The following is a 27,112-nucleotide window of genomic DNA, read 5'->3' as shown; positions in this document are numbered from 1 at the left end:
ACCGGCCCCCTTTATACCCTGGGTTATCAGGGGGCTCCAGGAATGCGGGACTTTGCCCAGTCCTGATGAGCCTGTGCAAACACAGCCTTGAGGAGAGCGTGGGGGTGGTATTGACCAAACAGCTAACAGCATGACCACCTACTGGTCTTTGCCAGCAAGCCGACACCTCCACTGGTCAGGCAAGGGGACGTCAGAGGGCCCTCATCTGCATGATTTACGAGCGTCTACTGTACATAAAACAATCGGACTGTCGCGCAATGTGTGGCTGGATGTGTTGTCAACACGGGGTGAAGCGGTTTTATTAAGTAGGAGCATCAGCGGGACTATAATCCCGGCACTTCTGTGGGAGCAGGACAGGAGCGTTAAAATTGGGGTCTTCCCAATATTCCCATCCATTTTCTTACGGCTTTATCTAGTACAGGGGTCGCGGGGGGAGCCGGAGCCTCTCCCAGCGAACAAAGGGCATGAGGCAGGGTACGCCCTGGGAGAGACACCAGTCCATCACAGGATACAGCAGACATGAACACGGACACACAGGCCAGTTCTCCCAGAAACAACAGTAACCAGCTCTCTTAAGTGCCATAGGAATAGGGGAGCTGTTGGGATGGTATTTAACTGGAGGATTTTGCTCAGGTCTGGTCCTTTGTGCTTTGACAGACTCATGTACATACATGCTCCCCAACTTCACTGCGTCTTGGATCTTCCCCTCTTTTCACGGCTCTGGATGTAAAACCCACGACACTGTTGGATACGTAGATAGGGAAGCAGCACTCTTCGAAAGCAAGGCTTTCATTGCACGGTTGCGTAATTCTTATTACAGAATTCTTAAAACAGAATTTGTATTACTTCTGGTTACACCTTGAACTTTTGCACGCCTATAATTCGTTTAAACCTCTAGAAACTGTTTTGCCCGTACAGCTAAAACGGGGATGACAAAGAGCTTTACACAGGCAGCTGAATCTTGCAAACGCTTTATTTCTGGCAAAGCAGCAGCTCGTGCTGTTTCCCTGCACGCTAACGGTCATGGTTCGATCGACGGCGCAGAGAGACGCCGGGGCTTCTGGAAAGCTTGTTTGCTCACTCCAGCAAGCGGAGAGGAGATCACCCTGCGATATCGACAGGGTGGTAGAAGAGAGGATCCTCTTGAAAGAGCTCCTGTAACAGAGCGTCTCCGTGCCTGGGCTCTCCAGGACACTCCGTGGCACGGACCCCAGGGAAGGGGCTGGGGACCGGCAACCTCTCCCGGGGTGGCTGCTGCTGCTGCCCACTCTCGGAGACGCCTGGGAGTTCGTCGGAAGCGATAGTCCCGTCAGGAGAAGGAGGGAAGGCCATCGGCCGGTCCAAGGCTGGGAGGTACTGGACAGTACCCAGCAGCCCCTTGGAAGGGGCGGGGCTGGCTGCTGCTGCCGCGTCGCCGTGGAGATGGAGGTGCTGGTGTTGGTGCTGGTGCCCCAGCCCATGGTCAAGACTGTGGCTGCCTTCCCCACCCAGCAGGTGGTGTCCTTTCTCAGTCTCCGAGCCCTTCAGGCAAATAAGGCAATTTAGTTTGCATATCACGTGACCTCTGCATTTGCTAGAAGCAAGTAAGTATCCAGTCATGAGTGCCGCCCAAAGCGTATATTTGACTCCCTGTACTGTGGGCTAGATGATGTCCTGGCGGACAGTCAGAACTGGTATATAATGCCAGGACCTCTGGTAGAGACATGCATTTTGACATACTGAGGTTTCACTAAAACCCTGGTCATCTAAGTCCTGGATTAAATCACAACCCTCGATCCCAAAATCCAGGACTTGACAGCCAGAGCCCACTGGAAGAACCAAGAAGCTTCTGGGGAAAAGAAGCAACCATCAGGTTTCATTGTAATCCATCTCAAAGGGCTGGTCACCCTTTGAGAGACTACAGATTCTTGCTTTAAGCAATATTCATCACAGTACTTTTTCTGAACCGGCTGGCATTTTTATCCTTCATTGCAACTTTTCTATAAGCCCTATGAAGTTTCTTAAATCCTCTCTACTCATTTTCTTTAGAATCAGTCCTATGGAAGAGAAGTAAGATTGCTCATCCTAAGATATTATTCCAATATTTGTTTTCAACTAAATTAAATGCAAAGACGAGCATTTCATTTCCTACCGCTGGTTCAAAGATTTCGCAGGAGACGGAGACATTGTCTTGACCCAGTAACTGTGAGTGTGATCCTCTGCAGTGGCCCTTGTGCTAGGAAGACAAATGAGAATGATCTGGGTATTGCTCAGCTCACACCTTTAGGGCACGAAGCTCAAGAACACAGGTCAGGCCTTGCCAGCCATGTAGCACCTGTAGCAAACGGAGCAGCCTTTCTAGTGATGTGCAGGGCACATACACACACACTCACACACTACACCCACATACACACACAACACTCACACACTACACCCACATACACACACAACACTCACACACTACACCCACATACACACACAACACTCACACACTACACCCACATACACACACAACACTCACACACTACACCCACATACACACACAACACTCACACACTACACCCACATACGGACACACTCACACACTACACCCACATACACTCACACACTACACCCACATACACGCACACTCACTACACCCACATACACGCACACTCACACACTACACCCACATACACACACAACACCCACATACACACACACTCACACACAACACCCACATACACACACACTCACACACTGCACCCACATACACACACACTCACACACTGCACCCACATACACACACACTCACACACAACACCCACATACGCACACACTCACACACTACACCCACATACACTCGCACACTACACCCACATACACGCACACTCACACACTACACCCACATACACGCACACTCACACACTACACCCACATACACACACAACACCCACATACACGTACACTCACACACTACACCCACATACACACACAACACCCACATACACGCACACTCACACACTGCACCCACATACACCCACATACACACACTGCACCCACATACACGCACACTCACACACTCCACCCACATACACACACCATGAGTTTTCCTACAGCCGATTCATCTGCCAGCATGTCTTTGGACTGGCTTTCTGTTTTCACGTACAGCAGACTTGGAGTCCATCAGCGCACATCTGGAAACATCTGCAACGTCTGAGCTGTTGCTGCACACAGTCTCCTGGATGGTGAATTCCACAAAATAGAACAGGCCCAATCCTCCCTCCGGACCACCCGGGAAAAACAGGAAAGAAATTTGAGTGCAACTAGGTAATACAGTTTAAAAACTGTATATTCCTATTCAATCTATCTTTAAACTGTGCACAGCATGTGTTCCGGTGAAGACTCTGCTCACCCGTGAGGAAGCCCTGGACACAGCCAGGAGAGAGAAGTAATTGGGCATCCCGCTTTCTCGGTTGTATTTCTGCAGGGTCTCGTTCACGGCCCTCAGGATGTTATCGTCGGACACGGACAGTGGGCGGGGGCAGTCAGGGCATGACAGAAAGATTTTGGAGCGAGGGGCTACCGAAGCAATAGACACGTTATCCTTGAACAGTGTGACAGTAGACCTTCACCTCCCAGTACAGTTCTCCAATACCTATATTATAGGAGCTTTTACTGACTAATTAAAATCAAGGAATAGTACAATTCAGATTTTAATATTAAAAAAAGCAATTACAGAGGTCTGAAAGTATTTTGCAGACACAGACTCCTTTCCTTCAAGAGGAGGGAATGGTATCATTTCAGTATGTTTCCACAGCAATTTATCTGTTAAGTACGTGTTAAAAACATCATGAGCTGCATGTTCTTCATCGAACCTTTTAACTGAGGGAATAACTCTCTTGAAGAGAAACCCTTCAGTGTTCCCAGCTCTTATTAAGTTGAAAATGTGAGGTTACTGACGATTTCTCCACAGAATATGAAGTCTCCTAAAATTTAAGAATAAAAGATAATTGAAATGGCCTGATTAGCTAGTTATTCTATTTTGTTCCTGTCCAGGTAAGTAAAAGAAAGTCCTGCTACACAGAGACAGCGGCATGCAGGAGTTCAGGACTGCCTGTGTCAAGGGGACACACACTCACAGTTGAACATTTCTCTCCGGTGTCTGAACAAAACCAAACGGTTTGGCTGTTGCCGTTAACGTGTGGTTGTGACTGATGTTTCCCCCCCCGTCTCGTGTGGGCCCTGAGATCGGATCGGAACCGGAACTGCCCCGACTCGGTTCTGCGGGGGTCTGGTTTGGCTTCTAAGGGCTGGCTGGGATCCCTGCTCCCTCTCTGCCACACTTTTCCATGATGCGGTTCTGGACCGTCGGCGTCGAGGTGAATCGGGCCGGACCGCACGAGGAGACACGGGTCCAGCAGTGCTCGGGCAAGGTGCCGTACGGTACCGTACCTGGCCTGAGGGTACAGTTATAGCTGGAGACCCGCACGACTCTCTGGACTCCGCTGGTGTAGGCTGTGGCCTTACACTGGCCATAGACCTGTGAAGGAATGGAGAAGAATTAGTGCCAGTGAGCTGAGACGCTATACAGTACACCTACGTGTTTTCCCACACCAACAAATAACTCACAGTTCAGTGAGAGGTTGAGCTCTTGCCCTGTGTGGTTTTGTGAGAGAGTTTTTGTAAGGTCCTGGGGAACCCACCCCTGTCAACTTTGGTTCCACCTGGACACCCTAATTAAATAACTGAACCCTCAACGGCCCTAATAAGAGGTTTAATTTGCACGCTTCAATTGCTTTCAGATCCTAAGCGTGCAGGAGGTGTCCTTTCGCTGTCAGGGATACAGCGAAATCCCTGGGCTCAGATACTCACGTCAGCCAAGAGCTCAGCTGCTATGAGAGCCCGCTTGCAGCGTGGGGCGCCCCAGGCCGGGGTGGGGAACCCCTGCTGTAAACTATGTGGATGAGAATTTCTCCCTCGGATGCTCCCCGGAGGGAAGTGTTCCGGGTTCGAAATTTTGTGCAGATTGTGCAGATTGTGCGATGTCCCGAGCCGGGCGGAGACCTACGGGCGTGTCTTGTCTCCGGCGGACGCCGCAGCCCCTCCAGTCCCTCCCGCTGAGCGCGTGGCACGTGGTCTCCAGCACGTCCAAGGTCAGGTGGAACACCGCTCTGTCCGGGCCCTGCGAGCAAGGGGCAGCCGTGGCGGTCAGGACCCTCCTAGCGCAAGCCCCTCCTTCGCTCGTCGGGGCCCCACTGGAACAGCCGCCACAAGGCTCTCCTGGGGCGGGTTAGTCAGACAACAGCCCATCTCGTCCGAGACCGCGCAGCGGGAGAGCTTGGCACCCAGCCAGGCAGCAGTCTCCTTCACTATACGAGTATAAGGCCCTGAGTACCCACCGTCTGGAGGGGAAGCGAGAACAGCAGCCTCATGGCGTCGTACAGTGGCCCTTGTGTCTTTGACACTTTGACACAGGGCAGTGCTCAAACAAACCAGCTCAGTAATTGAATGTCAATTCTGAGAAGCGGCCTGCTGTACTCGGCAAGCCAAGCCCAGTCAATACTGCGAATGCTCAGGTCCAGCTCTGATAACAGGGTTCGCCTGGAGACACGGGGGGGAGGTGTTGACACAGCGTGTTTTTGAAACAGACCCGCGTAGGAAAACAAGATCCTTTCGCGCAGAGACGCGAGTGCAGGAGCCTCATTTTCCCGGCCTCGGAGCAGGACAGGCTCGTTCTGACAGAACACGCGATGAAACGGAAGGATCTCGTGGATCACCCTGCCCGCGTTCCCCGGCGCTCTCGCGCGGGCGGCTGCTACTCACGCGCTCCAGGCGGGCGCTGTGGAGGCGGTGCAGGCTGAGGACGTGTCCCTCTCCCCGGTCGGCGTTGACGCGGCTGAGGGCCAGCTCGGCGACCGCCGCCGTGCCAGGGTCCGCGCAGGAGCCCTGCTCCGCTGGGCGGCGGCGGGGGGGCCCCGTGTGGGCCACACCGCAGCACAGCAGCAGCGACAGCACGCACAGCTTCATCTCCGATGTGCAGGAATGGCCCTGCTGCTGGCCGTTCGGGATCACCCCATCGTCAGCGCGGCCCCTGCGGCCTTGACCCCGGCCGCTGACCAACCGGGTGAAGCCGGACCCTTATCTCTCCGAGTGTTGCAGAGTGTTGTCCCTAGTGGACCCTCGGCACTCCATGGCTGTCTTTGTAAAGAACCTGGTAGTATGTGGCTAATCATCTATCTAGATGTTCATTCTAACTGCTTACCTCACAGGTCGCTCCTCAGCGTTAGTGTGAGGTCAGTAGTGGGGAGGGGGTTGGGCCACAGAATTTCCCAGCTCCTCAATAAGACTCTCACATTTCCTCTTGAGTTTCCCAGCAGCAGGGACTTCAGTGGGCTCCCATAGGAAGCTGTAATTGTCTCCTGCCCCATCCTGAAGCAGCAGAGATCCGTGCTGCTTGCTCCATGCATGGTATTTGAAGGTGTTCTTCATTTCTTCTCAGTCGCCTTTGTTTTATTCACTCTTCTGTTCTGAAAACGGCCTCTTTTCCATAAATAAAAAAGGTTTTTCTGTGCTGGACTTGTTGCACAAAGTAACATTATTATTATTAATATTATTCATTTTTTAACTGCTTAATCCAATTCAGGGTCCGAAGCCTTACCTGGCGAGCAACGGGCACAAGGTGGGGTACACGCTGAACAGGGAAACATGAGCACCCACTCTCTCAGCAGGGCCGGTTTTCCCAGAAGCAACAGTGACCAGCTCTCTGAAGGGCCAGAAGAACAGGGAAGCTGCAGGAAGTGGTGTTTAACTGGAGGAGTTCTGCTCCGTCCTGCTCCTTTGTGTTTTGACAACTTCCTCCTCAAGTCCACTGTGTCTGGGTGCTTCCCCTCTTTTCACCCCACTGGATTTAAAACCACAATCATGCTCCGCCAGGCTTCAGCACACAGTACCTTTCTATCGGTGTGCCGAGCCCTGCTGGGTACGTAGACAGGGCAGCAGCAGGGTGTATCCAGCTCTCCAGCCAACCCGTACTGGGTAAAGTGGTGAAAACTGGATGGATTACTGTACAATGTCATTATTAAAAATATCTTTTCTTTCATTCTGACAACAGACATTCTCTCCAATAAAATGGGGATCCTTGCTCAGCTCAGGGTTGAAGCTGAAGGAAAGCTGGGTTTGCGGAGGCTAAACAAGCTGAGCGAATGATTAACCTGAGTGCCATGTGCCGAGGGTCACTGACTGAAGATGAGCTTTTTGAATCAATGGGTTAATGTACAACGGATCCGAATTATCTGTGTGCTCCCAGATAAATCCAGATAAACAATCTTCCTCTCCCTGCAGAGCACAGGCTGCTCCTTTCAATGAGCTTGGAAGCAGTTGGGAAGATGTTAATCATTACTGATCAGATGAGGAGCCTAATTAAGTCAAAACTGGAACCCAGCAGATGTCTGAATTTCCGAATGAAGCCTGACTCCTTCCTCTTCCCCTGTATAAATGTCCCTTGTGCGGTCGGCACTTTATAGCCTCCACACTTCCCCATGCACGTCTTCTGGGCTGTGCCACTGTTCTGCACGATCCTCTGTGTGCCCTTCGGATCTGCCCAGTCCATCACTGGGGGTTGCTCTCCCATCCATCCAGGACATTTCTGACAGACGGTGCTTGAGGAAAGACAGTGCCTTCTCTCTTTATCAAAACTCAAACACACATTGAAATCTACCTCCACCTCACATGTTAAGAAGTTCACTCCTCCTACTTGTCTACCCTTTATTTTATTCTGTTGATGTATGATTTTGCACAACTGTTGTTGTTTTGCACACTGCCTGTTGTCTCTGTCTTTCTTTTCTTATACAATTGTATTGTTGTTTTTTTCTTCTACTGCTTACCGTCTCAGAGCTAGCTAAATAGCATTTCGTTATACCATACAGCTGTGTATGAGCACAGTGACAATAGACTTGAACTTGATTGTTTTGCTGACTGACCCACAGGGCTGTGGGACTGCGCTTTAAGAACGGCTACCACTTGTGCCGCGATGGGGCCCTGTGTGTGCACTCCTTCCTCCTGGCCGTCTGGCACAGCAGTCCGATCCTGGGAAGCTCTGTCGGGCTGGGCCTGGTCAGTGCTGAGACCGGAGACCTCGAAGGAAGAAGCTGCAGGTTGCAGCTGCAGGTGTCGTTGGGGTACCAGTAGGGGGCGCTCTTCCTTCGGAAGAGACATTAAACCGAGTTCCTAATTGCTAGGGCATAAAGATCCCATGGCAAAAGAGCAGAGGTCTGCTAGCTGAACTTCACTTCGATGGAGGAATCCTACTCCGTTGGGCCCCTGAGCAAGGCCCTTCACCCCAGCTGCTCCAGGGGCGCTGTATAAATGGCTGACCCTGCATCTGACCCCCAGCTTCTCTCCTTGTCTGTGTGTCTCGTGGAGAGCAAGCTGGGGTCTGCGAAAAGACAGACTCCTAATGCAAGAACTTCTATAGGGCCAATAAAGTGATCGTGTCTTAATAGAACATCTTTATTGCAGATGAGGTAGTTGGACTTACTCGTGATAGAGCCACCCCTCCCCACTCAGACACCAAGAAAGGAGACTTGAGACCCCAAAGAAGAATCAAACCGTTAATGTTAAATTGTTTTTATTCCTCTGTATTGTAAGCACCACAGGTAATGATAATCAAGGTGTATACAGTGTAGCTTAAGCAACTTTAGTTTCAGATTCTGAGTGAACGATCCAGCAGACGGATATACAGTAGCACCATGTCAATTTAGTGGAATTACAGTTTTTTTTTCCCCCTCTTTATTCCTTCGTCCTTGGCTCCAAGCCGGGACTTCCCTGTGCTCACGTGCGGGGCGTGACACCTCCGAGGCCGGGCCAGGCCGGCAGGCGTGCAGGTCGGGGGCGTCGGCACGCCCGGGTGGTCCCACCTAGAAGTGCCTGACCCGCCCGGGGCACACGGCCGGCAGGGGCACGGCGGCCTGACCCGGGGCGGCGGGCACCGGCGGGGCGGCCGCCACCTCTCTCTTGACCACCTGCGCAGGCACGGGCGCGGGCGCGGCCTCGGCCGACTCGGAGGAGAAGAGGCCGGGGGTCACGTCCCCGTGGACGGCGGTCAGCTGGTGGTGCTTGAAGCCGTGGGAGTGCGGCCCTTGCCCGGCGTGCTCGTGGTGGTGGACCACGGGGGGGCCGGCGGGGGGGCCGGCGGGGACGGCCTGGCTGTCGTTGGACACGATCAGGATCTCCGGGCCCTGCAGCAGCGCGGGAGGGAGAGAGAGAGAGAGAGAGCTTGATTCAGGAGCCCCAGGGCCAGAGACCCGCGCGCCAGCGCTCTCGAGACGGGACTAGAGCCCGTGCTTCTGCAGGTCACTGGGCCTCTCCTGGGCCGCGATCAGGCCGCCCTCGGGCAGCCAGAGGGTCTCCGCCCTCGGATTCGTTACGAGAAGAAAAGCTTTCTGTACGGGCCGGGCCCTGCAACCGCCCAGACTGGAGAAAACGCAGATCCCCCTGACGGTCCTTTTCCTAGCCTCCACGGGGGAACACTGTGTAGTTTTGGTTTCATTTCGAAGAAGGTATAAGTAAACACTAATACAATCTAATGCAGATATGGCTGGGCTTTAAAACAAAGGTCTAGAAATATTCTTTCAGTGCTTTCTTCCTGAGAATGTATGACAGGGGGTACATCTTGCCGATTAGTACATTTTATAGCAAGAGCACTTTTTTACCCAAAGGGTTGTTGGAGTATGGAACAAGCTGCCCAGTCGTGAGAATCGGCTGGGATCAAATAAATAGCAGCTACCAACTGGGCTAGATGTACCAAATGGATTCTCTTCGTGTATAACTTTTCTTCTGTTGTTATTCCAAATCCTGCTGTGTTGACCAATGGTCTGGCACCACCTAGTGTTCGACTAATGACACTACCGCTGGCGATTTTCACCGGTCTAACTTGACCGCAGAGGAGGTTTCGGAGTTGTTGTTTATGGGTTACATGCTTAGCGCAGCGCCTTCTCCCGCATTTTTAAAGACAGAAAGTACTGAAAGCTTACCGCAGCGCCAAAGATATCGCAGTCCACCGTTACGACGGGCTCCGAGGGAACTCCAGGAAGGACGCTACCGGTGCAGAAACCGTGACGCTGAAAAGAAAGGGGACAGTCAGAGCACTTTCCTAACAGGGGGGAACCGTTCTAGAGTTAAAATAAAATGTGCTTGTAAAGACAAACACGGGAGGACGTTCGACTGAGGTCCCGGGCTGTTCAATCAGTTTTAGACAAGGGAGGCGTCAGATTATAAACATTCAGGTGGGGGGCTGCGTCAGCATGCGTAGGCTGCAAAGGAACAAGTATAATAGGTTTATTCCCTGCTGAAAAAAAGAAGAGAAGATTCTCTTTATAAATATTGCCTGGGTGATAATTCTCTTAACGGTAAACCAGTGTAACTCGGGTGCTGGATGGACTGGAAAGGAACAGGTCGTCGGTATCACCTGTAGAAAGTACGTTATGAGTGAGTTCGCTTTTTTTTTCTTTCGCACAGATTTTCAGGATATCCATCTTGCCGTTGCTTCTCTTTCGCTTTAGCACTGACAATCCCTCATTTAGCGAGGAATTCACGATTTTTCGTGATGCAACAAACGGGAAAACGCCGTTTTCCAACAACCCCCCAAACCGTAACGCATCGAAAACTGCACGTTTTCACTTGCATTAGAAAATGCAAACTGAAACGAGAGTTTGCAAGGGCTTTTTTTTTTTAAGGATATCTCAATTTTCCAACGAAAAAAATATCTCAATCCAAGCAGGGAGCTGCGTCAGTACGCGTAGGCTTGCAAAGGAACAAGTAAAGGTTTATTCTCTGCAGATACCGATATCTGAATAGTCTATTTTTGTCAGCGTGGAATAAACCTTTACCTGTGCCTTTGCAAAAACTTTTGAATGGTGCGTTGCCACTATTCGCAGTCACTATAACCGGTTTTGTGTCCGATTGTTTATCTTTTAAAAATGCGGCGGCTCTTTTTAGCCAAATTAAGCCACGTCCAAGCTCCTTCGCAAGGCGTGTCCACCCTCTGATCTGTCGGGGCTCCTGTTCCAGCCCAACGGCGACACCTAGCGGCGTGAAGCGCGTACGACCCGCCCCGGCGCCGGTACTCACGGCCAGGCTCTCGCTGAGGGGGACGCAGACCGCCTGTGGGTCGGCCGCCTCGAGGTCGGTGCAGTTGGTCTCCACGATGGCGAACTCGGTGATGTACATTGCTCCTCCCCCCACCACCTGCACGGAAGAACCGGGGTCACTCAGTGCGGCTGCGAGCTTTCCGAGCGGTGCCCGCCCGGCGCCCGCCCCAGTGCCCGGCACGCTTGCCCGTTAGGAGGCGGGCCTACCCACCTGCGACGCCAGTCTCCCGACCTCCATCAGCTCGAAGTGAGCCGTCTCGTTGGGCCCAGCGTTGAACGTGGTCAGCGAGTTGGTGACGGCCTGCAGCGCCAGCGTGTCGTTCAGCGGCAGGAGGGAGGGGCAGCCGACACACAGTCGGGACACGTCTTCCGCCGAATCTGCGGCCGGGAGAGGCAGCGGCGTGAGCCGAGTCCGCGTTTCATTATCCGCTGGTGGAAGGGACTGCGCCGCCCAGCTGGGCAGAGCAGCCAGGGCACGCAGACTCATCACCAGCAAAGAAGACGGTGCAACAGTGTCGCAGGAGATGAGGGATGTTACTGCACCTCGCTGGGGAGCGTGTCTGCACTCACTGTGCGTCTGAGTCAGTTTCACACCATTCTTCTTAACCCAACCCAAGTACGCTGTGTTAATCGTCTTATCGATTAACGTCTTTCAAATATGTGTGGTGCACAGTCGGTATTGCTGAACTCAAAATCCCATTCTCAGTCTTTCTAAAAGCTCGGTGCTCTGAAACATCATATCATTTATTTTTCCGAAAATATTAAAAAAACATCAATTTAAGTATTAATAGCAGTAGTGGCGGCCGTAGTGATGTGACAAAGCATCGTCCGGAACTAGTTCATTCTGTAATCATTCACATCTTTAAAAAAATAATGAAACTGACCTGGTTTGCTTTTACATTTGTAAGCGGTCACAGTGAAGGCCCCATCAACTTTGGACAAGATCACATCACAGTCTCCCTCGACTTTCTAGAAGAAGAGAAAACACGTATCTCATCACGCTTTAGCTGTGGGCCAGAGGCCTGTTTTTAATCTTCGGGATGCTGTAACTTGCCCGGCCCAACCACTCTCCCCAGACACAGCCCTTCAATCGCTTGCTAATTGAAAGGTTCAGAGGTTCTGCAGATTTTGCACAGTGCCATCTCGATTACCGGCATGCCTGCTGGTTTTATTAAGGCAGGTTTAAAGGTTATAGTCATCACTGGGTTTAAAACGCTAAACGTCGTGGAATCGAAACAGCAGAACGGCGCGGTCTGTAAACACAGCGAGCCCGTGCGCGCTTTGACAGGGATCAGAAGAGGGCTGAAGATCACGCAGTGACGCCCACGCAGGAAAAGGAGCTCTTGTGAGACAGATTTGTCAGCCCCCAAGTCCAAGAGATAAGAGATGGGGAAAACGTTTTCGGGAGAACGATCTGATTCTGCATTGTCGAGCCCAGATGTTTAAGAAAGCCTCTCTGAACTCACTCTGACAGGCTCGTCCCTCGGCTACAGTAACACCTGACTCTCAGCCACTGACGCTGTACAGGCAGAACTCATCCTTCTAGAGCAGACCCAATCAGGTTAGTTAAACTTTCTTTTAAAAAATTGTGTATCTCCTGATATATTCTTTATTCAAACCCGTCATGTTCATGGGCCAGATATGCAGATTTGTATTTGCCATGAACCCCGAGGCTCCTCCAAAACGGATTTATCGTTCTAACTCTATTTTTAATAAATGTCAGAAGCCTTGTGAGGTTCCTAAACTGCAGACCCTTTCCGTCTGTTCCGATCCCAAACCTGTAACGCGCTGTTTCCGAACGGAAGATCCTCACCGTTTCAACGAGTGGCCTCACTGGACAGCCCTGAGCTGGAGTGGGGCTCACGACGTGGCACTTGGTCTCCAGCAGGTCCAGCTCCATGATGTAGGTCTCTCCAGCGGGCAGCTGGGGCGGAGGAGGAGGCAGGTTAGTCCCTGGACCCTGTTACCCACACAGGGACAGGCCATGCCCGTCCCCTTCCTCACATGCTCATTTGCTAACGACAGCCTCTCCGCCCATAACTCCTGTCCCGTCTACACTGCACTGGCTGCCTGTGAGATATGACTTCCACTGTGAGTCGATCATGAGGCCCTGCTGCAAGGCCTAGCTCCGTGCTTCCTTCAGCCTCGCCTGAGTATGGAGCGATCTACGATTCAGCCTAGTTCCAGAGCTGCGTCAGCGTGCGCAGGCTGCAGAGGAACAGGTTAAAAGTTTATTCCCCGGTGAAAAGAGAAGAGACACCTTTTGGCTGCGGAGCCTTCCTCAGGTGTGTGAAGGCTCCTCAGCCGAAGTGCTGTGTTTCTTCTTTTCTCTTTTCAGCGGGAAATAAACCTTTAACCTGTTCCTCTGCGGTACAACCTGGCCTCCCGTCTCAGAACGCAGCTTGCTGGTGCCCTTCTACTGAAGCATCCTGAGCACGACCCCCAGGCCCGTTCCCAACCGGGCCCCGCGCCAGGGTGCGCCAGGACACTCGCGCCTCGAGCAGGAGGAGCAGGGTCGCCACTCACCCTGGGCAGCACCCTGACTTCCTCAATCCTGTTCAGGGTGTGCTTGTATCCGTGGTGATGCTGCGCGTTGATGAAGTCGACGGCCGCCAGGGCGGCCGCCTCGGCCTCCGCGGAGTCGCAGGGCGGGAAGCGGGCGCCCTGCAGGGTGGCGGCGGGCGGTAGGCCCGCGGCCCAGGCCGCGGCCAGCAGGGACAGGAAGGCCAGGGCGCCGGCGGTTTCCATGGCAGCGGCTGGGGCTCACGAGAGAGGCAGGCAGGAGCGGAGAGGGAGCGGGCTCCGAGTGGGACAGAGCGTGGCTCGCCGCCCGCCGTTTATACCGCGCCTGCCCGCCCGCCCGCCCGCCTGCCCGCCCTCCTGCCCGCTCTGACGCAAGCGCCGCGGCCCTGAACCCCCGGAGGTCTTGCGCAAGAGAACGGCGGGGCGCGCCTGCCAATGTCAACACAGGTCCGCGGAGACGGGACGGCTCCCAGAAAAAACAAACACATTTCCAGGAGCAGCTCGCATCGACCCTGGGGGCGCACGGCAGGAAGCGGAGGAGGGAGACCATGTGGACCCCCGGCTCTACAACACCCCCAGCGGCCTGTGCGCCCGCACTGCAAACACAGCGCCCCCCTCTGACCAGAGGAAACCCCTCGGCAGATCTCTGCCACACATTGTGACTCCGTCCGTCCTACAGGAAGTCCTCAGCACCAACAGGAAACACAGGCAGGACACGCTGGGCGCCCTGCCACTGCTGCGGGGGGCTGTCTGTGACGTGGCCGAGCTGGGGAAGCGGAGATGGATCAGCTAGGAGGATTTGTCCAGCTGCACGGCGCTGGCTTGGACATCTGTCTGTGTGGAGTCTGCACGGTGGCGTCCGTTCACTACGGGCCGGGCGGGGTCTGGTGGTGCAATGAGGAGCGACGTGGAACGTCTGGGAGCCGTGGCCGAGACAGCGGAGAGAACGGAGACGAGGGATTAGGGGGCCGCGGTTGGCAGGGGGGTGATTCCCGGGAGGGGCGGCTGTGGCGCCGGTCTCCGGCCACGTCTGCGCTGGGTAACCGTGCCGCTAGCCGCCGGGTGTTTTAATGAGAGGCGTGATGTTTTACAACCCAAGAAATGAAGATCACATACCATGGAGTTTTCCAGTTCAGACCCATTTATTTGATTTATTTCAAGCGTTTAATGGTACACATCTGCAAGACGACGTCATTCCAGGTGGGAATGCAGCGGGACACTGCGGAGGAGCCCGTCGCGGTCCGAGCCGACTGGGCCGGGGGCTCTACAGCACCTCGTGTCTCGGGGCGCCGGGGCAGGCGGGGGAGGGGGAGTCGGGGAACGCGGTCAGGAACACGGGCAGGGGGGCCGGCCCAGGCGTCGCGGCGTTCCGGCGTTTCAGCCGCCGCGGGGCCCCGGGCCACTTGAACTTCCCAGGCGGCATGACCCCGCGTTCCTCGGAGGACTCCGATTCGGAGGAGAGGCGGAACCGCCTGGGCTCCGGGGCGGCAGGGAGTTTGGGGTACGGGTAGGCGGGCGGCGTGGGCTTGGGTCTCCTGCGCGGGCCCTCCCGGGGCGGCGGGGCAGGCGTCACTTGCGCGCCCTGCGGCTCCCTGTTGGCGTCCGAGCCAGCTGGAACGCTCCCTGGTGCCTGATCCACAGTCGCGGCCCCCTGGAACAGAGCAGAGCGGGAATTTCACTGGCCTCGAGTTTAATTAGAGACCCTGCAGCGATTGCCAAAGCCCTGGCCTGGCGGAGCTTTTGGCCTGTTAGGGTAAATCACTCGCCAAAAGCAATATTGAGTCCTCTTTCACCAAGGCAGGTCGCTGTGCCTTTGCCTACGTTTCTCTGTTTCACTCTGTGTGGGGCCATCCCTGCAAGAGACTTTGGAATCTGCTGTATTTTTTTTATAATTTTGCTGCAGAAGGATGAACAAAACAAGCTCGCAGTACCGTAACGTAGATCTCGCAGGAGACTTCCACTGTCGGCTCACCGATTCCTCGGGGGAAAACAGCAGCGACACAGAAACCGGCCTGTTGGAGCACAAAAGCCGTGTGCTTTAGGGATTCTTACCTGCGACATTTTTTGGAAGGTTTAGGAGTTCATTGCTTTACACCAGGTATGAATTAAAGGAGAAAAGTATTCCTGATGACTTCTAAAGAGCACTGTTTTTTAGTCATTACACAGAAAGAAATGCTTCATTATTTCAGCAAGGTAAGATTACTGTAACATCTTACTTTCTAGGGTGTCTGTTAAGGTGCTAAGTAGGCTACGTATGTCCACAGGTTTGCAGCTCATTTGCTAACAGCAACATCTCTGCCTTAGCACATCACTATAACTCCTGTCCTGTGTACACTGCGCTGGCTGCCTGTGAAATATTACTTTAATTCATATAAGTTAATCATAAGGTCCTCCTACTGTAAGACATTGACCAGTCTCACTCCATGTTTCCCTCAGCCTTGCCTGAGTATAATCCAAGTTGCAATCAGGTCTCTGCTGACACTAAGGCTAAACACAGGGGGTGAGTCTTCTCATGAGCAGCACCACAAATCCATTAGAGACTCTGTGACTGTGAATACTTTCAAATCTTTTACTATTACGTCTAATGCAGAGTTTCTGGTTGTTGTTTTTTTTACCCAGTTCAGCTACTGTGGGATCTGTTGTGTGTAAGTGTGTATCTATGTGCACAGCGCTTTGAGGTTTTGAAAAGGGCTTCTAAATGAAACATTATTATTCATAATTAGTAATCCTTGGGTAAACAAGCAAAGAAAACTGAGTTGTTCAAGAACTCATCTTCTGATGATCAGTGCTTACAGCTGTATCGGAGGCTTTGGGAATGCAGGGATGACCGTCAGTATCTCCGTGTTGCTTGGAGCAGCCCGTGTCTTGAATCGTATACTCAACAAAGCTGACATGCTCGGGGTTTGTCTGTGACATACAGAACAGTAGGCACATGTATTAAGGAGTTTACTTCATTGAAGAAAAGATTTCTACATCATAAAGATCCTAGTGCACACCCCTCCCAATTAAGTCTCTGTTATTACTTCTGCCCCGGTTTCCTTGATTAATGTCACGTCCTGCATTATTCCTTGTCCTGAAGCTGAAGTTTGAAAGGGTTACTTCCACACCGACTGAACTTCGACTCCAAGTCCAATAACAACTCCGGTCCCGTGTTAGGAGCAATGTTTGGAGAGAGGACCCTCTTGCAGGACTGAAAGTCGTTCGAAGCCCCAGCTCGAAAACGTAAGTAAACAAATGACGCTGGCACCCGAAAACGAAAAGGCTACGCTGAAAGCACAGGTTCTGAAACACGACACTATGAACGCCCGGAAACAAACTGAGGGGTGCTCGTCTTTGTACAGGGTGCCACTCCCGCGAAGCAGCCTGCTTCTAAAAGAAAAACATCTTTTTTTTCTCTTTTCCGACGTAAGAAGACGGGGGTTATTTAGCCGAATGCGCTGTCAGAATGTTGGAGCCGCGGCGGCCACCTGAGAAGACGCCCGGGTGACGTTGAGCACCGAGAAGGCGGCAGGAGCGGCTCTGGCTGTGTTGTACTGGTCCAGGGAGACCTGCGCAGCCTGGAGCGCCTCAGGACTGTCCACCGGCAGCAGCAGGGGGCAGTGGGGGCAAATGCTCTGGACTTTCTCCGGCTGATCTGCAGGGCAAAAGAAAAGAAAAAGAAATCGTTCACAACCGGAACCTGCTTGAGCGAATGAATGCATATAAAACCAAGCGCTTTGAAGTAATGCTGCCACTTCTAAATAAACTGGGAGTCCTATAGTACTTCACTGCTCACTTTCAGTTATACAGCTCATCTGGCAGGGAAGACCTACCTGGTATAAAGCTCAGATCCCCAAAACAAGGTGCGCTGTGTCTGATTAGTGTGTTCAGGTACTGTTAAAAGGACACGATAATGTCTAATAATAGCAGATATAGAATTTAAGTTTTGCGCAGGTCTTTTGCTGGGATGTTGAGAACTGGTATTTAAACATGTACCTTTCCAACAGAATCTTTTTGGCATACATATTTTTTTGCAGGCTACACTGCATATTAACATATTTGTCCATTCAATCATTTTCACTGTGGACTCGTGATCAAAAAGCTAGTAGATTGTTTGAAAATCAGTTTTGCTTTTTGCACATTTTATAAAAAGCAGAAAAACAGACTATAAACTATAAATAATCAAAATTATTCTGTTCTGCAGTTTTAGTACATTCTACTGCTAAAACATCCTTATCCGTCACTGCAAGGCCTCGGAAGAAGCTCAGTGGGTTGTCACAGTGACAGCACTTCAGTACCACCCTGGTGATTCTGCCTTACATATTTACAGTCTGTAAGGTTTTTAAAATGTGAGAGAGAAGATAGATTTTGAGACCCACATCCCCTGAAATGTGCCATACACGTGTACTGTGTGAAGAATGGGGAAGTTTATGAAAGATGCGCTGTTCAGCACAGTCGAATAGCTGGCCAACAGTGACCACAGGTGTTAGAGAGGACTGCTCAATAAAGCCATCAGAATGGGTCATCTTCTGAAATAACTTTGAGTTATTCTTCAAAGGAGAAGCCTGCACAATGGACCTATCACAGGTGGACACAGGGGGCACTTAAAATAAAATACTGCTCCTGTTATTGAACTATTTCTGAACCTCATCTTTTTTCCCAATAGTTCTAAATAGTAAATACCTGATAATTAATCAATTCATTATGTTTCTGACATCAGACTTCATCTCAGGACAAGGACTGCAGCACCAAGATTAGTGGCACTGCCTGGCTTCACAGTCCAGTTCAGTTTTGTGTGCGAACAGCAGAGCTGGTCGGATTCTGTCAAAGGCAAAAACCTCGCTCTTCTCAATTCAGGCCATTTCGCTAACTTTTAAGCCATGACTTAGTTCTTACATCACTCAATTGGCCGTCAAGTAGTTGTGCCTGCTTTTGAAAGTCACCTAAAAAATGTAGACGATGAGTCAGATGGATGAGACTCAATATCATCTCCATCTCTAACACGTTCTCTGTAGGGAGGGATTATAAGATTGTTTTCCAAGACAAAGACACAAAGTACCTGGAATCAGATTGCAGTCATAGCTGTACAGGTAGGTGGGTCCTTGAGGTGTACTGAGAAGAACGGTCTTGCAGTTCCCAGAGCTTTTCTAAAGAAGCAGAACACAGCATATTTAGTATGAATCATCTTCACTTTCCTTTTGTCTGGAAGCGCTGGCCTTAGTGACCTGGCCTTCCACGTCCTCTTTAGAGACACAGAAGACTGCTAATTCAGACTGCACTGCCATTGTGTGTCATCTCTACTCATCCCATTGCCATAGAAAGTGACTCATATTTTGTCTCTTTCTAGGTAGGTCCCTTTTCAGGCCATCCAGGCCCAGGGGGAATGGGGGGCAATTTTTTCCCTGAAAGAGTTCAAACAAGCTCTACAGCAGTCACAGGTAGCTCACGGCACTCCTGACACTTGCTGTGTTTTACCGAAGGACATGAAATCATGGAAGTCAGTGAATGCTGCCAGAAACTCTCGCCACAAGCCCCACTGCCTGCTGGGTTGGACCACACAACGGCTCGCAGCTGTCCTGCTGTCTTGCACGTTTGTGCGTTGCTTGTCACAGGAAGCTTACTGCTTAATTGTGCCAGAACAGCCCGCCATTCAAATCCGCGGCTAATGAGTGTAATGTGCCTCCTGGAAGAACTAATCTGAGAAAGTCTGGGGAAAACCCATATTGTGAGGGAAACGAGAAAATGTAGAGGAAATTGGATAAGCAGATATTATCTTTAATTACTGCCGATTCAGTGTTATATTCAGTAGAAGATATACCGAGAGGCATTGAAAATACAATAAAAGTTATTAGTTCCAGATTTCAGGGCTCTTGGTATGTTTGGGGCAGCATGGAGTGGGACTGAGTGCTGCTGCCTCACAGCTCTGGGGTCCTTGCCCTGTTCCAGAATGGGACACCTTCTGTGTGCAGAACATGTTTTGCATGTTCTTTTCTCCCCCTGTGGGTTTTCTCTGGATGCTCTGGCTTGCTCACACCTTAAGACAGACACATGTATTAGTTCAGCCTGTGCCTCTAAATCGCCCCGTGTTTTTTTGTAGCCTGGATGTACTTCTGCTTTGTGTCCCATGTCTCCTGGTACGGTTCTGGGGTTCCGTCATCCCTACATATAATAAATGGATTTTTAAATATGTAAAATGTTACTGTGAGATGTTACTTTCTCTGTAAAAATGGCGCCTTTGAGGTTCCAGTATTAGGAAAAATGTTCTCTGTTCTGTAGTGGTGTGTCTTATGTGTCACAGAGCCCTGCCTTAAGCAGATGAGTAAGCAGGATATTTGATCACTGGAATGTGTGCTTCAGAGCACATACATTTCACACATACTTTTGCAAGGAAGACCGTGCCTCTGTATTCTTCACGGCTGATCACCAGGTAGCCTGGCCTGTTTTTTCAGTGTCCAGCGGGGTGTGGATTGCCTGTGCTTTAATATTCCTCACCCGAGAGCCTGTCAGCTTTTGAGCACTCCAGCACAATGTGCTCCTTTGTAAAGCGTTCTAACACCAATTGGGAAGGAGGGCATGAGGGCTGAGCAAGGGCACCTCTGAGGAATGAATCAGGCTGCACTAAAGTGAGTCACCCCTGGAGAACAGCAGCAGTCCCACCTCGCTGGCCACACGTCTGCTTGAACCCTCTGCCTTACTGTTTCTGCAAACGGCCTGATCTCGCAGTCCTCCCAGGCTCTGGGGCTCTTCACATAGCACTTGGTCTCCAGCACATCCAGGTCCAGGTAGAAGACCGTTCCGGCGGGGCCCTGCGAATCACACACATCAGCCTCCGTGAGGGAACACAGTAGCACGGATCTGCTTTTACGAAAGAAAAAAAAACAGTTTGCAGAAACACATGGCTCTCCCGCAGTTGTGTGCTCGGCCACATGTTGCAAGCTTCTGTAACCTCTGTTTCTGGATTTCTGCGTTTTTTTTTTTTTGGCTCGGGAACATCTGCTTCCTGTTTCTCTTGCTCTCAAGATAAAAAGAACCCAGAGAAAATGAGGGGGTCGTGGAGGTCAGGAGGTAAAGCGCAGCTGTCAAACATCACGAGCCCAGGCTGAAGTGGCAGATCATTCCCCTGCAGTCGCAAACATGTCAAGGCCAGCCAGAGACCACTCTGGGGTCCACCATTCCCTTCGGCTTATTCATTTCCTCCCCAGAACTCCTGCAGTCTGTCTTCTGTATTAGTGGAGATGCCTCTCCTGCTGCAGCAGCTTTGATGAAGACTGCGCTTATTGGAAAAGACTCCTGCACCCAGGCCCTGATGTATCTTAATCATAACTCTTTGCAATATGTGCTTAAACAGTCCAGTGCCTGTGATGCCTTTTGGAATGTATTCTACCACATATGCATGCGCTATGAACGGTATATTATTAGATAGTATATACTGTAAGAGCATAGCTGGCTCCGATAGGAGAGTAGCCCTGACTGAACCAGCTGTGCTCTCACAATACATTGGATATTAGAACACAAGACAGGTTACAGAAAAGAGAAGGACATTCAGCTCATCCAGCTTGTTTGATAGTAGCTAATTGTCACAAGGAGCTCATCCAGCAGTTTCTTGAAAGAAGCCAGGGTATCGGCTTCAACCACATGGCTGGGGAGTTTGTTCCACACTCCTACAGCCCTTCATGGGAGTTAAATAGCTGCTCCCTGGTCCCGGCATTAATTATTTTATATTATCGAAATATAGAGCAAGAGAGAGTTTATAACTTATTTTATATCAGCCTAAAAAAAGTCTAAAAAAAGTTCCAGCCTCATTCGTGCTCCCCAGATCAGCAAGGACAGACCCTGCCACACAGCACAGGGACACTGGGCAGTTCTGCACATTTAAATACGGCAGAGCTCTGCAGCTGGGTTCCAAGTTTAGTATGCACTGGAAATATTTTTTTTTTTAATGGAAGAGGGGCTTGTGATGCACTGGACAGCAGTTGTGTTTTTTAGGGACAGGGGTGTGCTTTTGGAGTCATGAGAGTCTAATGAAGGCTTGGTTTTCCTCTGCAGTCAACATTTCTTTATGCTTTCCGTGCCCTGAATTTACAAGAACTGAAATTGAAATAAATAAAACAAAACGTGTCCCAGTCTAAAAACAAAGGAACAAATCACATATTGAGATAGAATACAGCATAGTGCACTGCAAACCTTAAATAGTTTTGTCTACAAATGTAAGCATCTTTGTGGTGCTAATGTGTACAGGTTTAATCATTTACTATTTATCAATATGAATATAGTGTAAATAAAATTGCACTGTAATGCAAACTGATGAGCATTTTGCAGATTCAATTATAACAACACTTGCAGACCTTGTGTCATTGTAAAAGGGTCTCTGCTAAGCCTTAGCAATTGGTTACAACCACAAAAGAAGGCAGATTCTTGGGCAATTAGAAAAACATCATGCAACTGGAACTTTGTCAGGACAAATAGGAAACCCAGCCAGCACTGAAGTCAGTAAACACAGGATTTTTTTTTGTTGTTTTAAAAGGAAATCGGTCTTCTCTGTAACTGATCTGCTGTGTTATCAGGTTCCTTCCTTCCTCAGGTGCTGAAAAAGACAGTTTCATGCCAACAGAGTCTTAAGTTGGTCTGGTAAAACCTTCCCCAGCAAATTCAGTGTTTATATTTTGGTTAATTAATTCAGATGGACTGCCCCAATATCTATTGCACAACATCTTTAAAAGGTTTTCTTCCTCTGTGGAACTGAATGTGTTGCCTTTTATAATTGCCCCAAACACAAAATGCAGAACGCATTTTTCAAAAATCAATAACAGTAATAGCTCTGCTCTGTAGCTTTTCACTTGGCTGGTGTGCTTGATGTCCCCGGACACCTACTGACAAAACCCCTCAGTATTAACTACCTTCCAATTTCCCAACCCACACTTCTGCAAATGCCTTTTCTTTCCCCATCAAGCTGCACTGAAGGACCAGATGAGCTAACGCTGCAGTTTGTTTCCTCCGCCGAAGCCCGTCTACCGACCTGCTCGTGCAGATGGACGTTATTGACTCTGTTCAGGCTGAACTTGTAGCCTTCTGTCCGGTCCTCGTTGATGTAGGAGAGGGCCAGCTGAGCCCTGTGCGCCACGGTCCTGTCGCTGCAGGGAGCAGGGAAGATGTCCACCGGGTGGCCCCAGGATGCCACCACCTGGGCGCTCAAAAGAAGAAGAAACGAGAGATTCCTCATCTCAGGTTTATTTCTTTATAACTTGTCTTCTTCTACTACTTCTTCTCCTACAGTGGTCCCTGTTGCTATTCTTTTTAAAAAAAGACGTTTAAAAAAGTTTGCGGGTCATACGAGGTTGTTCAAACACTCGGAGATAAGCACTTTTTTTTTTGCTGATGCAAAATGTCAAACTTCTGTGTACTTTTGCTCTGGAAATCGGAATTAAAAGACAAATAAAAGGTGAATGATTTCTAAGTGGTGGCGGGGAATGATGGAGATGATAAAATAGGATGTTATGTAAAGTCGGGGAGCTCAGAAACCGGAACAGGAAACTTCTCTTCACCTTCATGTGCTTCGCATTCGGTATCCTTGTGAGTCTCCGTCTGCTTCTGAAAGTTTCTCACTCACTGCTCTGAACCAGGGGCCAGTCTGGGTCCTGCAGGGCCGGTGTGACTGCTGGGTTTTATTCAGGTCAGCATTTATTACTGGAGAATTCTCTCCTCTTGATTGCCCCGGTCAACATTTTCATTCTTTGAGGGACACTGTGTCTCGATGTTAAGACCGAATCGTTTAGTTTGTTTCTGATTGAGGTCCTTCAAAGACATTAAAAGTGGTTCAAAGCCTCTGCTTCCCCTCATATCCCCATCTCCCAGAAAACAACAGCTCAGAACCTTCAGAACTGCCAGATCGACAGATTTTTAATCCTGAATAAGCGAGAGAGGAAAAAAAAAAACCGAAGCCCATAAAGACAAATAAGATCAAAGTCCTCCCAAGTGACTTATGAAAGAGCACACTTTCAAAAAGACTGGTTCACGGACGGATTTCGAGGTTAGAGCTAACTGTGCACTAGGTGACAAACACGAGGCAGGTTAGGCTTTAACTTCACCTCAGGCACCTGTCAGACGTGTCAGGGGTGATCACGCGGGGTCGCGATGAGACCGGACACAGCCTGTACTGGACGGACTGGACCGGCCTGTACTGGACACCAGGCCGCCGCGGGGCACGCGGTTTCTCCTCCTGCTCATGTCCGCGCCGCAGACTGTGGGAGAGCCACGGGTTTCAGTTCTGGATTATTTGTGAAGGTGATATTTACAGTCAGATGTTTTTTTCCCCACTCAAAACGGATCCCGTTTGCAAAGCCCCCCATTTGTTCATGCGATGAGCATGATCATATCTAAGCAGGGAGCGGCGTCGGCGTGGGTAGGCTGCGTAGACACGGGTAAAGGTGTATTCCCTGCTAAAAAAGAGAATAAAGAAACACAACGTTTCGGCTGTGGAGCCTTCTCCAGTTGCGGAGAAGAAGGCTCCGCACCCGAAGAACACTCCACGGCCGAAACGTCGTGTTTCTTTTCTTCTCTTTTCACTTCGATCATTTCTAGCGCGTTCCTCGCATCTGTTTTTCTTCCCTGCGCTGACTGGCATCTCTACACGTTTTATAAAAAAAAAGTGCGGCGGATTAAGAGAAAATTATGAAGAAAAAAAGGTTTGAAGATATATACCAATTATTCTACAGAGAGAAACGGTATTATGGAAGATCATTCTTTCTTTTCCCCTTTAGCACAGAACCGTTTGCAATGCTGTAGTAAGTCATATTGTCCGGGAGAGGGGGTACTCGGACAATGTGACGTGCTCAATATGTTTACAGTTTATGTAAATATTTTATAAGATGTCTTTGTTGTAAATGTCTGTAATATGTCTGTAGATTTTTTTTCTCGTTTTTTTTACTTTAATTTTTTTGTTTTGTTTCATGTGAATTTCATTATTTTTATTTTCTTTGGCAACGCCGATTGTACCCATCAGTCATGCTAATAAAGCACCTTGAATTCAATTGAATTGAGTCCTACAGTAGGTCTTTTTACTGTTCAAATAAGCTGATTGTCTGTTTGTTCGGGGTTAAAACTAAATATGAGACGGCTGAGGCGAGTTTTCCAATAGCAAAGCTATATAATATATATTAATATATATATATGATATATAATCATTCCTGCAAAACTGAGATTCGCACCAGAAGAGTCCGACCCGTCTTCTCTCTGTCTGCCTTGGATGTTTGTTTGCTTTGATTTTGTACCACTGGTGGTCATCTTCCTGACGCAGGCGCGGCTCTGCAGGAGTGCCAACCTGCTGTCTGGCACTGTTGGTGAGAGCAGTGTAAAACCCACCCAGCGCTTGCACAGTCGGATCTCCATTCAACTGGTCAAGCCACGTCGCCTGACCTGCTGTACTGTGGGGGGCTGCTCTTCAGCGGCTGATGAATGAAACGGGTCCCCCCACCTTATGTAAAGCGCTTTGAGATCTTTTGGGGGTGAAAATGGCGCTGTGGAAATGTGATTCAATTTTCAATTTGTTATTACGTGTTCAGCGTTGGAGTAAAGCGAGCAGAGAGGTTCCTATTACAATATGTTCTTGAAGGGGCGATTTTTGCTCAATAGCAAGTTGTTGTTTTTTTTTTTCCGTGTGGCATTCCTCCGAAGGTAATCTTAACTCTCGCGGAACAGCTGCCCAGTCGCACTGTCAAAGCGCTGCGTGTCCAGTATTAGACGCTGGTTTCGGTTACACGATTTGTGGTTACAGTTGGTGAAACATTTGGAAACATATTTATGAAGAATCTGCGTTCCATGACACAAGATACCGTAACAAAGCAGAACGGCCTCTTGTCTCTCGCAGTCAGAGCCGAGCCCCCCGTCGGTCTGGAGAGCGCTGCGAGAATCTCCAGTTCCCAAGTCCCTCTGAAATACCATCGTTTCGGCCTTCTTTTGTCAATAAAACTACGGAAAACACACCCAGAAGATTTTGGGAACTCAGAGAAGGCCGAGTCGAGATGTCCTTGACTCAGATGTTGGATGTTTTCAGTGTCCCATGTGCCATAAAGCATTTTGTGATCAGACGTCCCATTAGCTCTCTGTTCGCAATGATCGTCATGAAGAAGGGCAGTATTTCTGAAACTTTCCCCGGCTACTACTACTAATAATAATAATAATACTAATAATAACGTACAATACTCTAATTGCACATTACTCTCCTATTTTGCCCTCGAATGTTCTCCTTCGTATTTCAATTTAATACACGTGTGAATCGGGAAAAGTACAAATCTCGAAACAATAAGGATGATTTTACCTGAAGCAAAACCAAACAAAAACAAAACGGACAGGCTACCAACTAGAATTATTTTAGGCCTGGAACACCCCTGTTAAATCCAAAAGGTTTTGTTTTGTTGTTCTGTTTGAACATGGGAGAGGGGTTCACATTCGGGTTTAATAAAAGCCCGGGCCTGACGGTTCGGAGGCTCCAGCGGTTGTACCAGCAGGGATTGTGTGTGCAAACCAGCGCGGACTGCGAACAGCCCGGACTCCGCCGGAGGTCTCCGACAATGCAAAGCACATTTTTTTTGTGCCCGAAAGGGGCGGACGGGGGGTGGACTGCGATCGCGGCGCTGGCACCCCTTGTAAAGAAAACGTTCCTTATTCAATTAGGGTCTTGATCGGCTTCACCGGGTTGTGTTTCCAGCTTCCTTGCTCTCGCCCCGGGCGCTGCCGCTCTGACTCGCCGTGTGAGCCAGGGGTTTAGCGATCAGCGCCGAGACCGCCAGGCGTCCTTTGAAACTGGGCGTGTGAACCGCGGCATCACCGCGGTGTGCAGGGGGAGAGGGAGAGGGGCGGTCTCTCCACCTGGAGAATCATCGGAGAGGCCCAAGACAGCTACCTGAACCTGCATATGGGTGCTGTTAGAATTCCCAGTTCCTCTCGAGTCATTTCTGTCCGAACCAGGTGTTTCTTACATGAGACCCCCAGAGCTTCGTAACACTTAACCAAGGACGGGCCAGAAAACCCCTCTTGTCTCAGCCACATCCTCCTAAGGTTGCTAAAAGCTAAAAGAACAGCAGCAATAATGCAAACAATGTTTGTTTTTCTCGACCCACTTAGTTTTTTTTACGTTTGAAAGTCGATAGCTGTCTCCTATGGGGTATACATTTACCCCTTTCTAATCTCAAAACCTTTGTTTTCACTCTGTACTGTACATCGGTGGCTTGAACGGCGATGCTTTCCAAGTGTTAATATTTTTTGTGGGGGGGGTGGAGTGAAAATGCAGTGACCCGGATTCTGACCCCTTTATCCGTCTTTGCGAATATAGCGATATTTGGTTGCTAATAAACGTCAATTTCCTTAAAAAAACGCGTGTCGGTTAAAGAGATCCGGGAAACCGCGGTACGTATAAATCCCGATGAAGTTCTCTCGCTTAAAAAAACATAGTTATTTCCCATCTAATACCGGCGTTTCTGAGGACAAGCCTTCATCAAGTTTAGAAT

The 27,112-nt window shown here is 50.0% G+C and overlaps 3 protein-coding genes across 3 annotated transcripts in view; 1 reads left to right on the top strand and 2 right to left on the bottom strand.

Annotated features, from left to right (window-relative positions):
- Positions 1-27,112, top strand: part of cp (ceruloplasmin) — a 430,985-nt gene that overhangs the window by 36,295 nt on the left and 367,578 nt on the right. The gene's annotated exons all lie outside the window — the stretch shown is intronic.
- LOC102698439 (uncharacterized) lies at positions 956-23,042 on the bottom strand. Its single transcript, XM_069197397.1, has 17 exons — positions 22,627-23,042; positions 20,306-20,416; positions 18,670-18,757; positions 17,099-17,265; positions 16,425-16,538; positions 15,563-15,643; positions 14,905-15,282; positions 13,977-14,060; positions 8,795-8,876; positions 7,941-8,108; positions 5,785-6,098; positions 5,030-5,143; positions 4,414-4,501; positions 3,374-3,540; positions 3,128-3,241; positions 2,132-2,215; positions 956-1,521 (listed from the first exon to the last, which is right to left on the bottom strand). Exons 1-17 carry the CDS (start codon positions 22,828-22,830, stop codon positions 1,102-1,104), a joined length of 2,778 nt encoding a protein of 925 aa, XP_069053498.1. The 5' UTR covers positions 22,831-23,042; the 3' UTR covers positions 956-1,101.
- Positions 8,571-13,930, bottom strand: ahsg1 (alpha-2-HS-glycoprotein 1). The gene is made up of 7 exons (XM_069197788.1): positions 13,635-13,930; positions 12,922-13,032; positions 11,993-12,077; positions 11,320-11,486; positions 11,089-11,205; positions 9,993-10,079; positions 8,571-9,197 (listed from the first exon to the last, which is right to left on the bottom strand). Exons 1-7 carry the CDS (start codon positions 13,854-13,856, stop codon positions 8,877-8,879), a joined length of 1,110 nt encoding a protein of 369 aa, XP_069053889.1. The 5' UTR covers positions 13,857-13,930; the 3' UTR covers positions 8,571-8,876.

The sequence above is a fragment of the Lepisosteus oculatus genome, chromosome 13, assembly GCF_040954835.1.
Source record: "Lepisosteus oculatus isolate fLepOcu1 chromosome 13, fLepOcu1.hap2, whole genome shotgun sequence".
In the NCBI taxonomy this organism is placed as follows: domain Eukaryota; kingdom Metazoa; phylum Chordata; class Actinopteri; order Semionotiformes; family Lepisosteidae; genus Lepisosteus; species Lepisosteus oculatus.
The sequence above is the reverse complement of the archived record's forward strand: the minus strand, read 5'-3'. Positions and strand labels throughout refer to the sequence as shown.

Coding starts and splice junctions, on each gene's coding strand:
- LOC102698439 (XM_069197397.1), bottom strand. CDS start 22,830: ATGAGGAATCTCTCGTTTCTTCTTCTTTTGAGCGCCCAGGTGGTGGCA. Junction 20,417..22,626: donor ACGTCCATCTGCACGAGCAG/GTCGGTAGACGG, acceptor TGTGATTCGCAG/GGCCCCGCCGGAACGGTCTT. Junction 8,109..8,794: donor GGAGGTGTCACGCCCCGCAC/GTGAGCACAGGG, acceptor TGCAACCTGCAG/CTTCTTCCTTCGAGGTCTCC.
- ahsg1 (XM_069197788.1), bottom strand. CDS start 13,856: ATGGAAACCGCCGGCGCCCTGGCCTTCCTGTCCCTGCTGGCCGCGGCC. Junction 11,487..11,992: donor CAAATGTAAAAGCAAACCAG/GTCAGTTTCATT, acceptor TCCCGGCCGCAG/ATTCGGCGGAAGACGTGTCC. Junction 11,206..11,319: donor TCGGGAGACTGGCGTCGCAG/GTGGGTAGGCCC, acceptor TCTTCCGTGCAG/GTGGTGGGGGGAGGAGCAAT.